Here is a 23183-nt window from a genome sequence, read left to right on the forward strand (position 1 = left end):
AATGTATGTAAGCCTTACTCGAAGGTGGTCTAAATATATATGATATTTATTAATGGAACACTACAAATACTCAAAAGATGTTGTGGCAACTAATTACCAAGAAAGACTCTGCTTGGCCTTCCTAAATCTATGCATACATGCCAAAAGACATAAATATTTGGGCTATTAAACCCCCTCTATTCAATACTTCTACTTGGAAATCTGTCTTAAAAGTAAGAGAAGTATTACATCCATGTGTTAAGCATACAATAGGGAACAGAAGATTTACATCTCTATTATATGATAATTGGCATGTTAACAGCCCTTTAATCAACCACTATGGATCTTCTTTTTAATATGAAATTGGAGTTCAGCTAAATGCAAAGGTAAGTGAATTAATTGCAGGTAGGGGCTAGAAATGGCCAAGGAGAGGCTTTGTAAGAGTTGAAAATTTTAAAAATTCTATATCTTTTAGTCCTAACTCTAAGAGGTAAGATATTATAAAGTGGGTTGCTTTTTCAAATGCAAAATTTACTCTGAATTCAGCTTGGAATTATATGAGGAAGAAGAATTCTACTATGAGTTAGGCAAGAATCATTTGGTTTAAAGGTAACATTCCCAAGAACTCCTTCATAAGTTGGTTGGTTGTTTAAAATAGACTCAATGCTCTGGGAAGGCTTATAGAAGATAATACTTGTAGAATATGCAATAAAGTTAAGGAAGATAGAAATCACTTATTTTTCACATGCGAATATTCAAAAGTTGTCTGCTTCAGGATTTTCTCTTTAATGAATATAGCCAGAAGGTGCTCAAGCTGGAATGAAGTGTTGCTCTCAATCTCAACAGCAAGTAATAAGAAAGCTATCTCCAAGCTTATCTGAAATGCAATCGTATACCATATTTGGAGGAATCAAAACAACTTTCTTTTTTAGGATCTCTCTATGAATGTAGATAGTATAGTAAACAAGATATTATTTGATGTAAAAGGGAAACTGTTAGGAAATTGAATGGGTAGGAACAGTATCACATAGTTAAAATAAGAAATGAGAAAATAGGAATTGACACCAAGATTTACATGGAAAACCCCCAAACAAATTGAGGGAAAAACCATGGCAAGAGTAGAAGGAATCCACTATGAAAAATAATGATACAACTTCTCTCAAATTAGGAGAAACTAGAAACACAGGCTACAACAGAGACACTTTGCAGGAGAGTACTTGATTTCTCTCTCTAAAGAATGAGTTGGAAATGCTTGGGATGATTTCTTCCTTCCCCACCACTTCCTTATTTGTAGGGATTTTGTAAGGTTCCTTTTCAAAGCCGTCAAATGAATAGTGCAGCCACCTTTGTAGACTTGTGCAGCCACTAAATGAATAGTGCAGTCACCTTTGTAAGCTTGTGCAGCCACCAAATGAATAATGCAGCCACCATATAAATAGTACTGCCACCATATGAATAGTACAGCCCCTATTTTGGACTTTGAATGCTAGAAATGACTTTACAATTCAACAGAAACCTTATGGTATTCAATCATAAAGTTCATGTTTTGAACCTTTATGTAAATTTTTACCCTTAACTAATATATATTCTCACATTTTTTTCCAAAAAATAAAAAATAAATTTATTTTTTGTAGTATCTAATAGAGAACAAAAATATAAGGAAAGGGATTTTCTAAGCTTCCTTTTCAAAGCCGTCAAATGAATAGTACAACCACCTTTATAAACTTGTGCAACCACCAAATGAATAGTGCAGTCACCTTTGTAGGCTTGTGCAGCCACCAAATGAATAGTGCAGCCACCATATAAATAGTACTGCCACCATATGAATAGTACAACCCCTATTTTGGACTTTGAATGTTAGAAATGACTTTACAATTCAACAGAAACTTTATGGTATTCAATCATAAAGTTCATGTTTTGAACCTTTATGTAAATTTTTACCCTTAGCTAACGTATATTCTCACATTTTTTTCCAAAAAATAAAAAATAAATTTATTTTTTGTAGTATCTAATAGAGAACAAAAATATATGGAAAAATAAGTTTCCTCCTTATTTTCCTTTCCTTTCCTTTTCTCAAGAAAAATCTTTGATTCGAACAAACCCTAATGCTGAATTTGAGAGTATGAATTTCGAATCTTGGATTTCAATTTGAGTGGATTTGAATAAATTTCAATATAATTTTACATTACACCTTATCCAAATCCAACACAAATTCAAATCTAAAGTCTCTCCAAACATGGGTAAGGGTATTTGGAAATAAGTTTTCATAGACTCAAGGAAGAAACCTTAACCCAATTGAGGATAACTTCACACTTAATGCAATTGAAGCAATTAATTCCTCCAAAAGTGAAATTAGCTATCCGAAATTTGAATTATACACAAAATGACAAGTAGCAAGAGATCTCAATTAATTGGGTGTCTAAAGTAGCATCTTTTCATTAAATGATTCTTTCTCAAGTTATCTTAAATTATTTTTCATCCCTTATAATTTAATCCTCTTTATTTTCAGTTCATATTTTAGAAATTCAAGTAGTGAGTTGTTCAATACCTGGGATGCCTAAAATAAATATTTATTTTATTAAATAATTAAAAAAAGCAACTAGAGGACAATAGTTTTTTTCAATAATCATTAAAGAAAAGAATGTGCAAATGCTATGCAATCTAATTTAACTGTAATTTTAAAATTAAATAGCTTATTTATCTTTTGAATGATTAGCTTATTTATTCTCTAAAGTTTATCATATTCTATCAAAATTAAATAGCTTATTTATCTTTTGAATGATTAATCGTGGATTAATTTTGAGAAACTTTTAAATAGAATTGTATATTACTCAAAAGCTTGTTATTTTATAAGTGTACCATTTCACCTTTATTAAATCAATCTCTTTCATACCAAATGATATTCATTTTTGGGAGGCTTGTCGAGTTCTCTTGGTAAGCATTGGATTGGAACAAAAGAGAAATTTTCTGACCCCCAAGGCGTGGTTCAGGTGGTAGTGCGGATTGCGGGAGTGCCTTTCACGAAGTCAGGTGTTCAAATCTTCCTGGATTCGTTTCCGCCCCTAGACTCTTGAATTTACCCTCTCTTTGGAGTTGTGGGGTCAACTTCAAGGGGCGCAGGATTAGTCGCGTGGACCGTAAAACGGACACGTGGATACTCGGTGTGTAATCCAAAAAAAGAGAAATTTTCTGATATAAAAATTTGAATCTAAAGATTTGATCTTGTTTTAGATTGGATTTTTCTTTTTGTCTTTAATTATGTCATTATGCGTATGTATAGTTGGTATTTCCTCATAAGAATAGTTTTATGTGACTAATGAATTACCCATTCTGGATCTTATGGAATTACATATATATATATATATATATATATATATATATATATAATATTTTTGGAGTGAAAGTGTGCATACATAACGTTGTTATATAATCCACGGCCTAAGATCGATTTCGAAAACTGTATTAATAAGTGGTAAGTTGTAAATAGTGAGATTAATGCATACACAGAATTAATTTGAGTAGTCATTAATTTTGCCTAAATTTTTCACATAGTTCTTTATTATTAGTAATTAAAATCTGACTTGATAATTTTTGTTAATGCATTCAAATTCATCAAACTAATCAAGTTGTTACTCTCAACTTGATTCAAATCCTATCAAGAATTCGTGCCCAAAATTAATTTAACCGATATATTTAAATCATTTAATTTTAGTAATTGAAATGTTCATGTACCAATATTTTTCACTTTAACATATGTCAAAGTATCTAAAAAAAATAGTCATAAAGCTCTTAGGACTGCATAATTTGTATGCCTAGTTGGTGGTCTAATTCAATTGGCCTATTTGCATTCTATAATATCATATTTAAACCTATGTTTGCACCTTACATGATATTTGATGTGAAAATTATTTAGTTTAACCACAGAAACATTTGATTTTAACACTTATTTAAATGTAGACTAAACTTTACTTATTGACACAAGTACTTATAAAAAGTAATTTTCAATTCTTAAGACATCCAAAACAAGAACTATGGGAATGTTTAGATTTGAATAAAATCTTCAATTTTGTAATATTCGTATAGAAAATTAAAAATAACTAAAATTTTGACAATATTTACATTTACTTGTAGAATATAGTTTTATTTTTAAAAAAATATTTTCAAAATTAGTAAATGCCGCCTTGTTTTCAATTTTTTAGGTTTGTATATAAAAGTTAAAAAATATTTTTTAATTTTTTTATTAATTTCAAATTTCTAATATAATTTTTGATACATTGAAAAACAAAGTATCTTTTTTGCAATTATTTGGATATCTAGAAATGTAAAAATGAGAATTATTTTTCACAACCACAAAAACCCTATTTCTATTTTTCAAAAAAAAAATGAAAAAACTGAATAAAATAAAATAAAGAATAAAAGGTTGATATTTTGTCTATTCTTTGAGAAACTAGACACATAAATCAAAAAATTATTTCCAAGTGGTTTCTTTTCTTCTTTTTTTGTATCGAGGTGAGGAAGATAAATAGTTGTACGTACTGAAACGAATCAACGGATACAATTTTTTTTTTCAAAAATTATTTTTAAAAGAGGGGTGCAACACTATCAACGGATACAATTATTCAAGTTCAACAATGAGATCTTTTTGAATTAATATATAAATACATTAGGAAATGCACATTTGGGCAGAGAGAGAGAGAGAGAGAGGAAACATAAAACACATGCATGGAGATCCCAACTAAGGAAAAGGCAAGTGACAACTGCAGTCTGTTCTCCATTTTCATTAGTTCAAAGGAATGTATGACATAATTACAATTCCCAAACCAAATTATAAGACAACAAAATGGCTCACAATCTTTAACTAGACAGTAAATAATTATCAATTTTACATTCCTAAATTCTGTGTCCATTAATTCCATACCTTATGATTTCTATACCACTTGACCCTCATCGTCAGCCTCTAAATGCTCTGCTTCGCTGGGGTTTTGTATGGATCAGACCAACATTTATCGTCCTGAACAGCCTTTTTCCATCGTTTTTTGAAGATCTCCAACTCCATATAGGACTGCCGCCTCACCTGAAAAAAAAGAATTTATTATATTAAACCTGTTGAATGACAGTAGCTTATGATCTTAAATCACATCAAGCAGTTTGCAAGAGGCTGTCTGATTAAAAGCATCATCGTTTTTTCATGTCAGTCTCAACTTCAACTTCAATGAATATCTGTACTCACAAGTCACAATGGAACCTAGTACATACAGTTTGTGCCCTAAGGTCCTATGAGTAATCAACTGATACCCAAATGGAAGCAGAACAGTAGGAGACCACCTACTAAAACCTAAACTATGGGAACAATGCATGAGTTTCATATTGGGAAGGTAAATTTTGTACGGTAAATTTTTGTTAATCAACCAGGGCATTGGTGTCCTGTTCTTGTCAGAGGCTTCATATGCAGCTTACATGGTGTTACTCTCATGTGGCAGAAGTGGTGGATACCCTTTGCTTTCTCTCTCAGTATCCATGTTGATGTGTGGCGCATATTTAAAGGGTATGATCAATATCTGGTGGAAGGTTTCATGTGAAGCGCAAGAGATCTGAAGAATTTTTTTTCCTTTTTTAATTAGTGCATTTGTTGTTAAAGAGGTTAGAAGCCAGAGATTGAGAGCAGGGGCTGTGTTGGGCACTGCTAGACCATGTAAATGTTGCTATGCTGTTCTGGGAACCACACCCCCCCCCCCCCCGGCGGGGGGCGGCATTAATCCTACGATGTTCATTTCCCCAGAATCCAAGATAAACACTCTACTCTCTTGGTTGTGTTTATTCGTAAGCTTACATCATTTTGATTTTCAAGGAGCCAAAATCTCAAAAAATGCATTCTAAAATTATGTAGTGATGACGTAATAAAATCCTTTTGCAATTCAGGAATTGTTAACAAGCATTTCCCATGATAAAATCAGTAATTAAAGAAGCACACAAGCTCGTGCATGAATAAAAAGTGAAGAATGGGAGCAGTTTCCTTGAAGTTCATTTCAAAACTTACTGAAACTCTGTTATCATTTGCATGAGACTCAAGTGAACCCTGCAATTCAGAGGGCATTAAATGGTAAGCTGCAACTCTCAATCAAGGAAATGCTACAAGGAACATTCTGGGTATAGCAAAGATACCAGTTCTTTCACGCTTGGCATGTTCTTAGCTTCAGAATTATGATTGTGTGTCGCCAAAATTGTCTGCATCAATGAACATAGAAATCAGTATGAACCATCCGGAGGGACACCAGGTAAGCATAAGCAAAGTGCATCTTGTTGCATGACCTATATATGCTGGTAGATCTAATGACTTGAAATCAGCATATGCATAATATGACACAGAAGCATCCATATGGGGAAGAACCTTGAGAAATGTTGCCAAGCGTAGCAACAAAGCTCTAAGCCAGTAATTGCTTTAAGTACCACAATTGCTTTTAAAGCACCTAGTACACACAAGTATTAAAGATCGACCCGCTTCACTGCAAACTAGCACAGTTGCACTACTTAACACTTTCTTCCCATAGAACATATTTCTTCATTTTCTATCCAATGATATCAATAAATGGCTCAAAATGGCAGAAGAAAAAAACCGAGGACCTTCCAATAAATAAAGTTAGTCACCTCATAAATCCATTGAACTTTAAATATGCAGAATATCAATGATGATATTGTGACTATAGGCTGTCATGACTTGGTCTTAACAGTTTATTTGTGTAATTTAGCAACTATTTTTCCATGTCCCTAAACAATCTTTTTTGGAACTTGTTTTGATAGTACAGGATCTAGTAACTGCTTTTTTACAAATGGAAGTTCCATTAGTTAGAAGGAATTTCCCAATTTTGACATTATATCAGATACAGGAAGCTGCAGTTTTTCCTTGCCTATTAGGTCGATCATAATTGCCCCACTTTAAGAAGATTTATTAAAGAGTGATAAATGTTCTTCAGAGAGGCAGGGACAAATGAGTGTTGAAGGATACTTGTAAAGACAACATCACTGACACAATTCCCATGACTTGGCAAAAAATGTTCAAGCATCCCTCCTGCCTTCCCCAAAACAAATGAAAGGTCTTGTTAGAGAGAGGAAAAGATATGCACATGGTACAACCACAATGGTCTTACTGATCAATGCTGATTTATACAGTGGAAAGGGAATACCACAAGGAAAGCTGCCCAACTAGAAATAAAAAAGAACAAAAAGGCATCAAGTCAGGAAAAGGTGTAATTACAGTGAGATCTTAAGGGGTAGGAATGCCTCGATAACAACCCAAAGGATAGGCACCTGCAAAATTGTATGACCAAGAGTTTCCAGATGCTGGAATTCATTGAAGGGTATCTCCAACGATGTACCAAGATCCACTATCTATCACAAATGATACTAATTTAGTGTCTGAAGTTTCTTCATAACTAACATCAGCGCACTTAGTGGCGCTAGTCCCCATCAAATTCTTGAATTAATGTTCAGGCACAAAAAATAGGCTGGCTAGTGCTAGCTGATCCAGGTTTCGTCATGATCAAAATTTCCATTATTGTGAGATTAATGCTCAGGACACTTGCTAGCATTCTTCAGCTAATTTTTTGGTGGCAGCCGCACCCATGTTCACACATGCAAATTCTTGGTTTTGAACCAGAAAAGAAATGAACTCTAGCCCTTAAATTTAGCACAGTTCAGTGTTTATTTTCACTGATATTGTATCCTCAATACAGTTTTTATTATAGTCCCTGTCTCATTTCATTCGATTTCTAGGAATACACATTCGGCAAAGCAAATGTAACCTTTGTTTCATGAAAAGGAAAGAAATGGTGTGCGCTTAATCAAGTTCGGAAGTGGAGTACTGGGCAATCTCCCGTATTTACATGTGAACTAATGTGGTATCATCTCTTGCAACAACATGGTTTTACTCCTATACTATCAATGAAATATACCCTGACAATTAGTTCGCTATTTATAGAGCTTCGAATTAAATCTTTCATGAGCACACTTAACACAATGAGGTTGACTCGCTTGGTGTGGGGAAAAACTCTTTGACTGGACGTGTTTGTACTACTTGCATCTCTCCTTGTATGCAATTGCTGATTTGTTTTCTAAGGCATTAGTTTCAGTTTGTTTTGGGATCTCATGTGACAAAGGCTATAATATTTATAGTTAAGCTTGAGGGTGAGAATTATGAATAGCTATTAATGTATATAGGGTATGAGAGCAATTTCATACATACTTTAATATAAATACATCCCTAAGAGAAGGAATAGTTGGAAGATTTCTTCTCTTCTCATTTCTCAAAGCTTAACATATCTACTTTTAACAACGAAATAAAAATGAAAATTCACAAAATAAATGCATTGAAAATAGTGACAATACCCGCGTATGTCATAAATATCAAAGGGGTTATCATTCTCAATATTTTAAAAGATAATTACTTCTGTTTTGAATCCTTGCTTCAAGCATTGGTCTCTCTTTTTTTTCACCATGGGGGAGAAAGGAAGGGTGGGTGTATTTTCAAACACCAGCCAGATGCCTCCTTCAAATACCCCATGATTTTCATGTGATCTTGGCTGTTAGTTAATCCTAATCTAACACAGGGCTACCTGATAATTAACTTGAAATTAAGTAGGACATTAGCTCAATTAAAACTTTAAAATGTGTGGTTTGGTGTGGGGGGAAAGGTGGATGTTGAAAACTAAAACTTCCTCGACAGAAATTTTGAGGGCCTCAATTTACAGAAATTTCAATTTAGACTTGAAGAAACACTGGAAACTTATAATAGATTTCAACAATTCCCAAAACTTCAGAAAAAATTATTCAAAATGGAAATTGAAACCTGTTTTTCTTTAGAACCCTCTCAAAATCCAAAATTTTGGCAAATTTTCTGAAATTTAAAACTCTGATTGAAAATAACGCTAAACCTTGGAAGCAAACTAAAATTACGTCCATTTTGTCAAGCACAAAAACATTACTGCAACAAAATTTAGACCATGTCTGTCAACCATCATGGGATTGTACGATCTATGATCCTACTTTGCCAAAACTATCCCTAATCCTGTATAAAATCACAAATTGGTAGGATCAGTATAGGATCATACTACAGTCCTGGTGTTCGTCCTGTATTTATAGAAGGATTGGACAACTAGGGAAATCATTTGATTTATCTAACATTAACAAGATTATGGACTCAAATTTATTTTTAGATAAATGTTCATTAAGTGGCTCAAACATCAAACATCAGTATTTAGGTTGAGGATGAATTTAGATAATTTTTTACTAAATTAATTGTTTTACAGTCTTGGTGTATGTTTTGTATAACTTGTAGAAAGATTGGACTACTTGGTTGAGAATGAATCTAGATATTTAATCCACTGATGCATTGGATGATAATAATGATGATCACCACCAAAATTTTAATGATGGGCTTCATGAGACCACCCATGATGATCTCACTGATAGAGGCAAACCAAATAGTGGTAGTGAGCTAACTTGAAAATTTGGCTCTGGTTACTTGTTTGCTAATTTTTTTACATATATTTTAGATGTTCATGTTTTATAATTGTTTTTTGACTAATTTGAGTAAAATATTATGCTTTTATTTTCTTTTCTTTTTCTATAGTATCTATTTTTTTCCCATTATAAGGCGCATTTTGATTGAGTTAAGAATGCAACAATTTGAACACTTGTCTCCTTGTTACATGGGAGCTCTACCTTATAGCTACTTTTTCCTAGTCTTGAACATATACCAGATAAATTTTAGGTTTATGACATTTAAATTTATGAAAAGTAACATATAAATTCTTTTTTATACTTATTTTACATTGTTAGTAGAATCTTATAATCCTTGATTCGAGTTTATGATCCGCTGCAGCCAACCATCCCAGCAATCCCATGTATGATTCCAATTTTGACAACCTTGGTGTCAACTTAGGACTTTAATCGGAGGACCTTTATATATAAACCTTCATAGCCCAGTAGATGTAAGATATAGTTGCTAGAAATCAAAACCACACACCACCAAAAAGGAAAACAACAGCAGCAATAGCCCCCGTTCTTTTAGTGTATGCAGGCCATGATTTAACATCATGATGTCATCATGATGTCATTGCCTCTTTACTTTCACCCAAGGAAACAAACCTATTTGTTAAGAGTTTGCATGAATGGGGCCAGAAAGTAACCAGCAAACCCATGCCTAGAACAAGCGTTATGTGCACATAAAAAGCTAACAAGAGGATCAAAGCTCAAGTGACCATCTTACCTACATTAAGGGGAGAGTGAGAGGTTATGTAATTGTTTAAGATGCTTGACAAGATTCGATTCAAATTAAGGCACCTTTAAAAGAACATGATTGTAAAATTGGAGGACATGAAATGCAGTGACATTAAAAAAACAAATGAATGCAGCAACAAACCAGACCTGGGCAATGAAGTACAAAATTGGGAATGTAAATTTGATAAGAATAACACCCATAACCTGGTAGATGCAATATCTATCTAGGAAATATATCAAATAGATGGAGACATACTCTGAATCAACCAGACAAAAGTTCAATATGATGACATTATATTGCAATTTGTGTGGCATGGATACTATTTCTAACCTTGTTTTCAGCAATGCCTCCAAGCGTGGGGAAACCGTAGTGAACTATGTACTCAGAGTCCACAACCCCTACATTTTTAGTTCGATCGCCCTGTCACAGGAAGGCCACTAGAATCAAATAAGGCACGAAAACATGATAGAGAAAATGACAACAAGAGAAAAAGAATGAAAAGAAAGATTGCCTGTGCACAATAACCGAGCTGCATATCGAGGCCCCAAGCATGGACCAAGTCATTCTGTGAAAGGTACGAAAGAGCAATTAATGTAATAACAAAGCTATAGTAAGCCATAAAAACCAACATGATAATCAATGTTGGTAAATTGGTTATAAATTAGGAACCTTCATGCAACCCCACCTTCCCCCTAAAAAAAAAAAAAAAGAGTAAAACCCCAGAACCAAAGGTGAAGAGAGGGAACTTAACAACCTTAGCAACCCAATCTCACACCCTACAGTTATGTTTAGCTCACAAAGTTATCCAATAATGATAACCAAATAAATGTTATATATATATATATATATATATATACATATATTATATATACATTGTGTGGATAATGATAACAAATTATATATACATATGCATGCACATATACACCAAAAATACAATAAAAGCAATTAAGAAACTCATTTCTGTTCATGGTTTACTCAGTTTGACTTCTAATAGCTTAAAAATATTGCTCCTGCTGTCCTGCATATTGCATCTAAATAGCCAGAATAATAAATATGCCAGAGAAGGCACACCTGAATCATATGCCATACACAGCGCCAGGCAGCTTTTGAGAAAACAGGAGCCATCACTTCTATCCACCTGTAGCACAGACTCCTGATCTCAGGTCTCCTCAAGTTATAGCTTCCATCATTTTTTTAATGAGAGGTTTAGGAATAGATAATTTTTCCAAAAAAATAATGTAGAACAGCACCACCTTTTACCAGCATTTAAGAATATATAATTATTTACCCCGTGCATGGAGGAGCTCTACTATTCTTGTCACACCCCTTACCGCTAGCACCAGGCTTGTAAATTCTCCTGCTAGCACAATGGAGTGAAACCACTTACAAAATGCATATTGAAGTAAACTGCCACAAAGGCAAACCTTATTTCAACCAAAGTCAAAAGAATGCATAGCGAAACAGGAGATATCTATAATATATATGGCTAGAACTTTAGTATTAATCGATGAACAAACTCAAAGGCCACACATTACAAGAAACAAATTTAACATGTCATGCAAGATAATACATAGGTCAACTAAAGCAGAGGATAGCAACTAGCCATTTTGAGGCACAACGGTTTCAAGATTCCAAAAATGCACTAACAGATAATTTCAACTGCCCTTTTATGCGAAATACCTGTGCACATTTGATCTTCTCCCACGAGCAGTAATTTGGTGATGCACCTCTGATTTGACAGGATCAAGAGCAGGCTGTGAAATCTCAAGCCCTTCGGATTTAATGATTGATAAATATCTACAAGTATCAAAGGCAATCTAGTTTAAGAATCTAAAAAATAAATAACCATATAATATAAACTACTACTTGGCTTCTCATGAATAAATAAAAAACAGATGTATTTCCTCAGCTATAATTTATCAAGAACTCGTCTGGGAGGATTTAAATTGCTGCTAAGCAATTCAAAATAAGATAAAATTAAACAAGATTCTCCCCCCATGAACGAAGCAAAAAGAACTATCTATTTCTTCTGCTATAGTGTGGAATTTTGCATAGTTTTGCAAGAACTCGTCTGAATGGATTTCAGTTGCTGCTAAGCAATTGAAACTAAGATACAACAAGAAGAAGATGTAGTCTTAAGTCCCAATAGGTGGAATCGGCTATATGAATCCTTTTCCACCAATTCCCCGATCTAGCGCACTTTCCTCTGCCAATTTAAGGGTTATATGATCCTTTCTCACTACCACTTCCCAGGTTATTTTGGGTCTACCTCTACCCCTTCTACAACCACTAACAATAACTTAGTCACTCCTCCTCACGGACCTCACTGTTGCACTACTTGGCCTACGCTTCAAACGTCCAAACCATCTGTAAGTCGCCCCTCTCTTATCTTATCTTATCTTTTTCTAGAGCTATGCCGACCTTATTGCAAATATGTTTGTTCCTTAATTTGTCCTTTAAAGTTACACCACTCATCCACCTTAACATCCACATTTCTGCAACTTTTACTTTTTGCAAATGTTGCTTCTTAGTCGTCCAACATCCTGATCCATATAGCATGGCTGGTCTTATAGTCGTACTACAAAATTTTCTTCTTAATTTTAAGGGTGTTCTATTGTTACATAGCACACCTAAAGCATTTCTCATTTTTAGCCAACCTGCTTTAACTCTATGTATTACATTCTCTTCAAACTCTCCCTTCACTGGCATGATAGATCCAAGGTACCAAAATCTACTAGTGCTATTAATTCCTGGATTATCAATTTTGATCTTATCTCCAATATTCCCCCCTCACTAAAGTTACATTTCATATATTCTGACTTATATCTACTTATTCTAAATCCTCTAGACTCTAAAGTTTTTCTCCAAAGTTTTAACTTCTATTCTACTCTATTTCTACTTTTATCAATAAGAGCAATATCATCTGCAAACAACATACACCAAGGGATCTCATTTTGGATACTCCTAGTGAGTTCATCAATTACTAGGGATCTTTTGAAACCACTTATGCAAAAATATTGTTTAGAAAAAGTGCTGAATTTAATAAATAAGTAGTTTTAAATTGGAAAAGTGTTGATAGTTATAAGTGGTGTTTTGTTATATTTAAAATAAGTAATATTTGGATACTTACTTTATTATAAGGTGCTACATAATTATTTTTAAATACATTTTAAATTAAAAATATTAAAATTTTTTAATTAACAATTTCATTAATAATTATTTTAATTAAAATTGAAATATTTTCTATTAAATAAAATAATATAAGATTTTTACTTTTAATTAATAATAATGTTGTCATTAATGCATATTTATTTATTACCACCATATTAATTTATGATAAAATAATATTATTCATTAAATTAAAATTTTTAATTCAATTAATGTTAATTTAAATTAATAGATAGCTTTTGTTAAATCTAGAATTTAGTTATAATAACTAATGTGTCATAATACATAGTAAAATAATATACAATTACATTTAGATATATTTTACATAAAAATATTAATATTTTATGATTAAAATTTTAAATGATAATCATATTAAATTTATAATTAAAATCTAAATATTTTCTATGAATTAAATGATATAATATTATTATTTATTGACTAACAATAATCTTGTTATTAATATATATTTATAACATATAATTATCACATTAATTTATGTTAAAAATGGTATTAATAACTAAATTAGAATTTTCAATTTAGTTAATGTTAATTTAAATTTATAGACGGTTCTTTTTATTCATTTCCAAAATTTAATTATACTTTATTAATATATTATAATACATAGTAAAACAATATATAATTATTTTATAATATATTCTAAATTAAAAATATAATATTTTTAATCAAAAATTTAATTAATAATAATGTTAATTGTTATTTTTAATTAACATTCAAAAAATTTTATTACATAAAAATAATATGATATTATTTTTTGATTAATAATAATCTTGTTCTTAATTTACATTTATAACATATGATTATCATATTAATTTATGTTAAAACAATATTATCAATTAAATTAGCATTTTTTATTTTTAAATATTAATTTAAATTAAAAGATAGTTCCTCTTCCACATTCCAAAATTGAATTATGTTTCATCAATAATTAATATATTATAGTACATAATAAAATAATACATGATTATCTTCTAATATGTTTTTTAAAATTAAAAAAAAAAAAAGCCACTACAGTTTCTTATATTTACAAAATTTACCCCACCTATGAACAGTCACTTATAAGTGGCCAAAAAGCTATGTTAGATTGCTTCTCAAACTTCATTTCAACTGTTCTCAAAAAAGAGGTTCTGGAAAAGCACTTTTTCCAAGAAGTGTTTATTGCAGTCTAAGCCAAACGTCACTTTTTTAGTAGAAGCGCTTATTTTAAGTGATAGGTTCTATAAGCACTTATTTTTAAGTGCTCCCAAATAGAGGCTAAAGCAAAAAGATATACACTCAAATTAGAACCCTTATGTACCCCTCTTGTGATTGGAAATTCTTTAGATTCTCCTCCTTCAGTCTTAATACTAGTCACTACTCTATCGTACATATCCTTGATGGCATCAATATATCTACGACAAGAATTCAAAAAAATTAACCCCAAAAAATAAATAAATAAATAGTCTCTGTTTGTGGTCTTTCGAAGTTAACTTCTCCTTGTTGGAAAATTTTAAAATATCAAAAAATCCCAAGGAAGGTGCAGAACACAACAACAAAGGGCTATCATTAATGGTGAAAGCAATATTCTCCAAATCCATAAACTCTTAAGATCAGCAAATAATGAATACCATAAACTCATTAAGATCGGCGAATAATGAATACGTGTTGCTTCAGGTAAAACTCTAATGATGAGAGATTAAACATCCTAAATACAATTTCTATTAACATCATCACACAACTGAAAACAATCAAGGATATGATACCATTTCTTGTTGAAATCAAATATTATGGATAGTTTGTAAGGAAATTTACACGAAAAAAAAAAATAAAAAAAGAGAAGAGAAAGAAAAATGCATATTGTGACCCCCGCCCTTGGGCCCACTAAAAAATATTTAATTCAAAAAATTACTTAGAAACTTATATTATTTTTAAAAATGATATTTTTGCAAAACATGGATTTCCAAATGATGAAATGGTTTTGGATTCTTTCCAAGTTTTTCAGGATTGGGACAAACCATTATTCCTAAATTAAGAAATCATGTGATAGGAACCCTAGATTGGGCCAACAGCACAAATGTATTTAATTTTGATTGAGTAATAGAAACTTACCCATCCTAATGCAAGGACCACAACCCTTAAGCCTTAAGTGGATAGAAATCCTAGTGGACCACTACCTCTTAACACATAACCTGATGTTGAGAAGTCCCCATCTACCATCATCCCCAAATAAGCAACCTTTAAATAATGGGCATCCAATCACTCGGAAAATAAGCAAAAAAACGTACTCCAAGTTTCAAAAGGCAGCCTAAAAAAGGGAGTCTAAGATTCAAGATTAAGTTACAAATTGAGAAGCTTAATGAACTTCAACTAAACCTACCACCGTCAAACATAAACAAATCAGATGGTGGAAAAAAAACCGAAACAAGAAGAAAAAAAGATAGACATTCCCAATCAACAGCCATGCTCAAAAACCCTTTTCATCTACTAGTTAACCTCTAGCAATAACTAAAATAAATACATTAACGATTGCAAAATCACCATATTCTAAAAGGAAAAAAATAATAATGTTAAAGAAAACATAAACGTGTTTTGGTCATGGATTTGGACTTCGGATGAAACTCCAAGAAACCTACTTGCACTCATTTGAATAAGGAATCAAATCCATAGTAGTTCATACCTTCGCTGAAGAAAGGGGTTGAAACAAAATTCATGTTGTTAGCCTTAGTGGCTATATAATCATATTTAATGTGTTTTGATGATATTAACCTATTTGTAGTTCCAAGTGTATTCTATCTTTGCAGATCACGTAAAGTACAGGAATAAGTGACAAATACATGAAGGTACTGGATCAAAGGCAAAGATCGGACCAAATAGACGTTCGAGTAGGAAAGATCAAAAAGACACTCGGAAAAACTCAAGCACATCCAAGGAAGCTAATGTAGCATCATATGTAATGGGGAGTGTTTGATGTAGTGTTTATTGTAACTCTTGCAATATTGTTTTCCGTATGATCATTGAGCAAGAGTTGAGCAAATTGCATGTGCATGCTAGTTCGTAAGAGTACATAGGATATCACTAAGTCATAAGTTTAAGACTCATGGTTTTCAAAGACAAAACAAAGAATTTTATAAAAATATCCTTTACTCAAATGTATTTTTATATGGGACAAGTTTTAAATCATATTAGTGTAATAATCTTTTAAAAACTTGGTCCTCGTTGGGTTTAAAACCTCAGTTATGCACCTCTCAAATTTCCTAAACATCCTTCAGTACTTGGAGCATAACTTTTAAAACTTTCATGTTGAAGACTTTCACTAATTTGGGTAATCAGTCGACGGTTTGGGGTAATCAGTCGACGGTTACAGGCAGAATGTCGCCCAAATGAAACAATCGACTGATTGGGGCAATCAGTCGATGGTTTGTGCCTGGATTCAAGCCCCAATAGCTATAAATGACTAGTTTTCAAAGTAATCAATTAATATTTTAAGCCAACAGCTATAAAACAGCTAGGAACCCAATTTGCCCATAAATACAAGTCCAAAGACTTGTTTAAACATTGATTCTTAGTTATTAACATTTAGTGATTATCGTTCCCAAGCAAACTACATTTTAGTTCATCATTTTTGTGTTCAATCTCTCTTTTGCTCTCTAATCTTGTGTTGATTCATTACTTAAGAGATTTGGGTGAGGTTTGTGTTGTACCAAATATCCGCTCATTCAAGGAGCTTTCTTTGTAATTCATCTTCTTGTTGCAAAGGGTTCTTGGTGAACCGAGTTGCGAAGGGTTCTTGTTGAACCATGATTGAAGGTTCTTGGTGAACCGATGCAAGGATTCTTGGTGAACCTTGCGGCTCTTGGTGAGCGAAAGGGATTGGTTCCCATGTGAAGGTACTTGGTGAGCAATAGAGATTTGTTCCCGTTTGTAAAGGTTTCTCCATCAGTGAAGGATTGTGGAATCCTTGAGTGTGTCTCAAGGCGTGGACGTAGGCAAGAGATTGAACCACGTTAATATCGTTTGTCAAACTTCTCTTTCCTATACTTTTTCATTTATATCTTGTGCATGATTTACATTATTTATATTGTGATATAATTGTTTGCATCTTGCCAAGATTTGTTATTTTGTAAAGGAAAACTAAAATCCTCAAAAGAGTCCATTCACCCCCCCCCCCCCCCCCACCCCCTTCTCTAGACTTGACTCTATGGTCAACACATGCACATGCACACACAAATTTCACACAATCATTATGCAATATAAGCACACTATAAGAAAATGCACAAAAACAATTATCATGCTGCCAACTAATCAATAATCGCATCCCTAAAAAATGCTTCTAGAGAACTAAACTAAACAGACTAATCCTTTCGAAGTATGCAACGCAAACAACATGATGAGAAAAACATAATCATACTCAAACAAATAATCTAAAAGCACACAACAATGGAACAAGCAACATATGGTTGATCAAAAACATAGCGTGCTCTCAGTCACATAAATCAAAATAATATTCTAAGCATGTTCATAGTGATACCAATCAAACATAATGGATGTGCATTTAGAACGCATGGCTCTCTCTAAGAAAATTAAAGTGAACTTGAGTATGCAAGAGAAACTCACTCCAATGTTGCAATATCTCTCTATCTCGTGCACCAAAATAATCAATTTTAAGCGTGTTTATAGTGATATCAGTCAAACATAATGCATGAGCACTATATTCACTTTCTCTCTCTTTCTTCTGTCCCATCTTTGGGTACCTATCATAAGATGTATGGGTACTAGTTTGGTCAACATTTTTTTCTCTGGAGCACCAAAGGCAAGCATAGCATTTATATGTTCCTAAGTTCCCCCTAAATCTTATGTTGGTCAGGAAAATTGCAAAATCCTTGGATTGTTCCATAATGTTTTTTTTCTCACTCTATGGTCATTTAAAATTTGGAGTCTAGTTGTTGATGCCTATCCTTGTCCATACCAAGGGTTGCTCTTGCATTGCATTGGCATACCACATCATATGCCCAAGCCTCCACATTTGCAACAGTTGAGCATGTGCATGATAAGCCTACGCCATACCTAATCAAGCACGTGCCTACACAATAAGGTTTCCAAAGTTCGTAATAGTGGTTGTTTTCCATGCTTACCAGGTCTCCTACTCCCCTTGGGCACAAAGTGATTAAAAGATTTGGATTACAGGCATATGGTTAGGATGCTAACATGGGTTTAAGATCTTCTTTTGGGTCCTTTGGGATGTACATCTCAATTCTATATTAATGGGGCTGTTTCTTCTTTCGTTCTATGTAATGGGGAGAACATTTCATGGGATATCCACTTCAATCTACTAATGACAAGGAGGTGGAGGAATTATATTCTTTGCTAGGGTGTCGTCCTTCCAATAGGGAGGATGTGCGGAAGTAGGTGTTGGATTCTTCTGGAGACTTCTCTTGCAAATCATTCTTTTGAGTTTTTTTATCCAATGTAAACCAAAGTTCCCTATAAAATTAAAGCTTTTTAATTTGGTTGGTTGTTCATAATAGAGTTAACAATAATGATCTGATGTAGAATAGGAGGCATTCTAAGGCATTACCTCCAAATATGTGCTTCCTCTGCTTCAATATAGTTATAATATGCCTCTCATTTGTTTATGCACTGTTCTTTCTCAAGGAGGAAATGGAACAAATTATTTGGTATTATTGGAGACAATTGGGTTTGAAAGACTCACAAGAGAATATGCTTGCCATTTCATTTTTAGGTTGGTAGGAGTAAAGAGAGGTCAACCTTATGGAAAAGTAGGTTATATGCTGTGCTGTGGGGGTATTTGGATGGAAAGGAACACTCCCATATTTAGGGGGAGGAAGACTCATTGGTTTTTGGTTTAGGATAGGATTCAATATTTGGCTTCCTTATTAGAATCAAGAGAACAAGGGTAAGGATGAAAGAAGTATTAAAGGAGACATAAGGAGAGAATAAAGCCAACCAGAGGAGAAGACCCTCCTGGATCAGTCACATTATAATATAGTATTTTCTAGAGAGAAGATCTACCCACAGCTTGATAAGCCATAAATAACCATAAACAAGGCAGCTGCCTCTCTAACATGATTGAATGGGCAGTGATCTCTCTGGGTAGTGTTACGCAAAAATTACTGAAAAACTGAAAACCAAAACTTAACCAGACCTAGATAAGTTTTGGTTCGGTCTTTTTTTCTTCAGTTTCAGTATCTGTTTCTGTTTCTAAGAATAAACGAACTGGAAAAACCAAAAACTGAATTAAAATATATTAAATTTATACATAGTGCACAATATATTCATGCTCTATTAATTTACTGTGCCCTCTAATTAGTCATTACTTATTCCAACATTCAATTAAAAATTATTATAATTTAAAAGTTAAAACCTGCGTACAGCACATTGTTCGCTACAGTAGTTCAAGGGAAGGCCAGAAGGGGTTCTATAAATGTGGAGAGTCTACGCTACTTCTTTCACACCTCCTGGCACTTGTTAAGAGTCCATGAAGACTGTTGCCCATGGGCAAAGATTCTACATTCAGCTTGGCTCCTTGCCCCAGCAAGTTGAACTTTTAGTTTAAACATTGAAAAACAAAAACTAACCAAACCGAACCGTTAAACCAACGGTTTGGGTCTTTGATGCAAACAGCTGTAGAAATAGAACAAGAAATTCAAAAAAAAAAAGGACTGAGATTTCAGGACAGTGTTTTAGCAACTTTTCTTTATTCAAATAACTACTAAATCCTCCAAATAATAAAGAGATTAGTGCTGTTTCTATGCACATCAAAAAAATAGGACAGTGTTTTTGCACAACAGCAGGTTAAACCTCAGATTAGTGTTTTGGCACTGTTTCAGAACTGTAACAGCAGCTTTCTGCTAGTCTCTCACGCATTTAGCAGTGATGGAGACATTAGTAGGTGCGCAGGACCGACTCCTCAAAATCTAAGCCTCAAAATATTCAAACCATTGCTGGTCTGGAGCTGAGCTCTGGAAAGAAATCTTCTCAAAGATAAATGCTAAAAAAATGCCCTGGAAAAGTGGCAGAGGACTTCTATTTATATTAGGCCTAAAGCTTCTAAGAGAAGCCAACTCCTATTTTGCACATAACCCCTCTAACAACCACTTATCTTCTAAAGCCCCACCAAAAATATCTACAATCACAAAAAAAAAAAAAAAAACCCCTGAAATATTACAGAATGGCCCCTCAAGCTAATTTGACATAAACAAACCCCCAAAATTCATAAAATAGAAAAAATAACCATGGCAGCCATAAATAACGACACTTGGCATAAACAGAAAACTAAATTTATATTGCAGAATTGCATCATTCCCCCCTCCTTAGAAAAGGCTCACCTCCATGCGAGTTGTCATCTTTGCTGCACAGCACTTGTTAGGGTCAATCATCATGATTCCTTATAGCTAATCCATGAATTCTCATAATCTGGCCTGCCAGCCCATTTTACCAAGAATCTGAAATAAAGTCTAGCCCTAGTCTTCACCTCTCGCACATGCATGACATCCTCAACTTTGTTTCTGCTTTTCTGGAAGTGACTTTGGTGGAGTTATTGCACTCAACACTTTGTATATGACCATGGAATGGGCACAAATCAGCCACTTTAAAGATTGGTGATATATCCAAGCCGTGAGGGAGTTCAACTTCATAGGCATTCTCATCAAATTTGCACAAACTTTGCAAGGCCCAATCTTTCAACTTTTCAACTTGTGGTAAGCACAGAAATCTCTCTTTCCGAAGGAAAACCATCACCTAGTCACCAACCTGATACTCCTTGAACTGCCTATGTTGATTAGCAGCTTCCTTGTAGAGTTGGATCATACATCTTGACATCATTCAACATATGCTCCTATTTGCTTATCTAAGACTTTTGATTGTCAGGCTTTCCTTTCCACATGACTATAAATCAGAAGTGATTATCATTCTCTTTCAATTTCCTGCTCCTTGTTTGCCCTTTTTGCCACATCTTCTCCTTTGCCGGTAAACATTTTTGAAATTTTCCTAGTTTGGAATTCATCCTTATGACTGCACTAAGTGCACTTCATAGCCCATGTCTCAATTTATCATTTCTAAACTTGCAATGACGATCAACAGATTCTTTGTGTCTCACATGTGAAGATTTCTCTAGAGATAGTAGAGCATCCCCCACATTTCCAGCATTCTGTTGCTGTCTTACCCTTGATTTGGCTCTGGTAGAAGCAACTAATTTATCAATTTCTTGTAGAATATGCAAATTGTCAACAGACTGAGAAATTAACAAGGCATCTTGAAGAGATGATTATCTCATTTCCTTTGTTAAACCACAAAATCCAATATGGCAGTGGATGTCTTCCTATTTTCAATGCCAGCGTGTCTACCATCTCTTGAGAAACCAGATTCTCACTGTTCCCACTATCAATTATCAAGTTGCAAAGCTTTCCACCAGCTGTGCATTTAGTTCGGAAGATATTTCTTACCTAGCCAATTATCACAGCTGGTTGAAGGGGAAAGTAATCACCTTCGAATGACTAAAGCCTCACCAAGGACATCACTCTCAATCCCTTCTTCCACCGCATCCTTTTCAGCTTCCAGTTGCTGCTCTCGGTCCTCAAGAATTGCAAAATTCTCTTCACCATCAGCCTCCAGATCCTCAGTAAGCCTTCATCTTGTTTTGTACACTTGTTGGACTTCTACCAAGCTTGAAGCATCTGTAGCATTTCACCACTGTATTCCCCTGGTTAACTTGGGCTACTTTCTCACTATTGTTGCTGTTAGGTTTATTAGCACATGTAGGGACTGCTGCCTGACCACTTATGGTGCTTCTACCCACCTTACTAGTTGATGCACCACCGCTGCATTCCATACCAGGCTTCTTAGGCTTGTTGCGTATAAATTGTGACTCAACTTTTAGTGCAAGCTAATAGGCATCACTAACCTCATAAGGACGCTGCAAGCTTACTTGGTCTTGTACAGTCATTTAGACCATTCACATAGCGACCAACCCTTAAACGTCAGTTTCAGAAAGATTGCACCTCAATGAAATCCTATGAAACTCCTGGGTGTACTCTTTGACTGACTTCCCAAGCTGCCTTAGGTTTAGAACCCTTAGCACAAGGTTTTCTCATAATACTGGGTTAGAAATTGAGCCCTCAACTTCTCTTTCATCTAATCCCATCCTCTGATTTTCCTTTCCCCACTGTTCTTGCGATCAATTTGATAATGTTTGCATCAAGTAGAAGCAGGTCCCCTGAGCTTTGCTCCCAAAAGCTTCACTTTCCTCCCTTCAGGCACATCTTTCCGTTCAAAATTACTCTCAATACTATCAACCCCGTCCAAGAATTCTTCAGCTTCCACATCAGCACCAAATTTTGAAATATTTACTCATACACTATACTTTAGGATTTTTTCGAACACATATAATGCAATCTTCCCATCTTGGAGGCCTTTCATTTTGTTGTGCAGGCCTTTCACTTTCAGAACTCCTATCATCACTAGATCTGTCAATTTCAGCCTCAAATTGCTCATTTATTTCATTTCTTGCTCCCCCAACAAAATCATATTCATTATCACCATCATTTTGACAGCCTTGATTACCCCATAGATTGTGTAACAAGCTGATTAAGTAGTCCAACTCTATGCCCCCTATTTCCTCTTCCACCCCTTGCAGCCATGAACCCACGAGATCAAACTTGCTCCGATACAATTTGATGCAAATAGGTGAAGAAATAGAACAAGAAATTCAGAAATAAAGACTGAGATTTCAGGATAGTGTTTTAGC

General features: G+C 33.9%; 1 protein-coding gene across 6 annotated transcripts in view; it reads right to left on the reverse strand.

Moving 5' to 3' along the window:
- Positions 1–4715: 4715 nt before the first annotated feature.
- The window catches only part of LOC131154158 (uncharacterized), a 34939-nt gene continuing 16471 nt past the window's right edge, over positions 4716–23183 (reverse strand). For all 6 annotated transcript variants that reach the window (XM_058106725.1, XM_058106727.1, XM_058106726.1 and 3 more), the window contains 8 exons: positions 11936–12052; positions 11544–11612; positions 11327–11393; positions 10767–10820; positions 10586–10675; positions 6142–6204; positions 6017–6055; positions 4716–5053 (listed from right to left, as the gene is read on the reverse strand). In XM_058106725.1, the coding sequence (XP_057962708.1) occupies positions 4937–5053; positions 6017–6055; positions 6142–6204; positions 10586–10675; positions 10767–10820; positions 11327–11393; positions 11544–11612; positions 11936–12052 (616 nt within the window). In that variant the 3' untranslated portion in view covers positions 4716–4936. The remainder of the gene's footprint in view (positions 5054–6016; positions 6056–6141; positions 6205–10585; positions 10676–10766; positions 10821–11326; positions 11394–11543; positions 11613–11935; positions 12053–23183) is intronic.

Source organism: Malania oleifera, chromosome 4, assembly GCF_029873635.1.
Source record: "Malania oleifera isolate guangnan ecotype guangnan chromosome 4, ASM2987363v1, whole genome shotgun sequence".
Lineage (NCBI taxonomy): Eukaryota > Viridiplantae > Streptophyta > Magnoliopsida > Santalales > Ximeniaceae > Malania > Malania oleifera.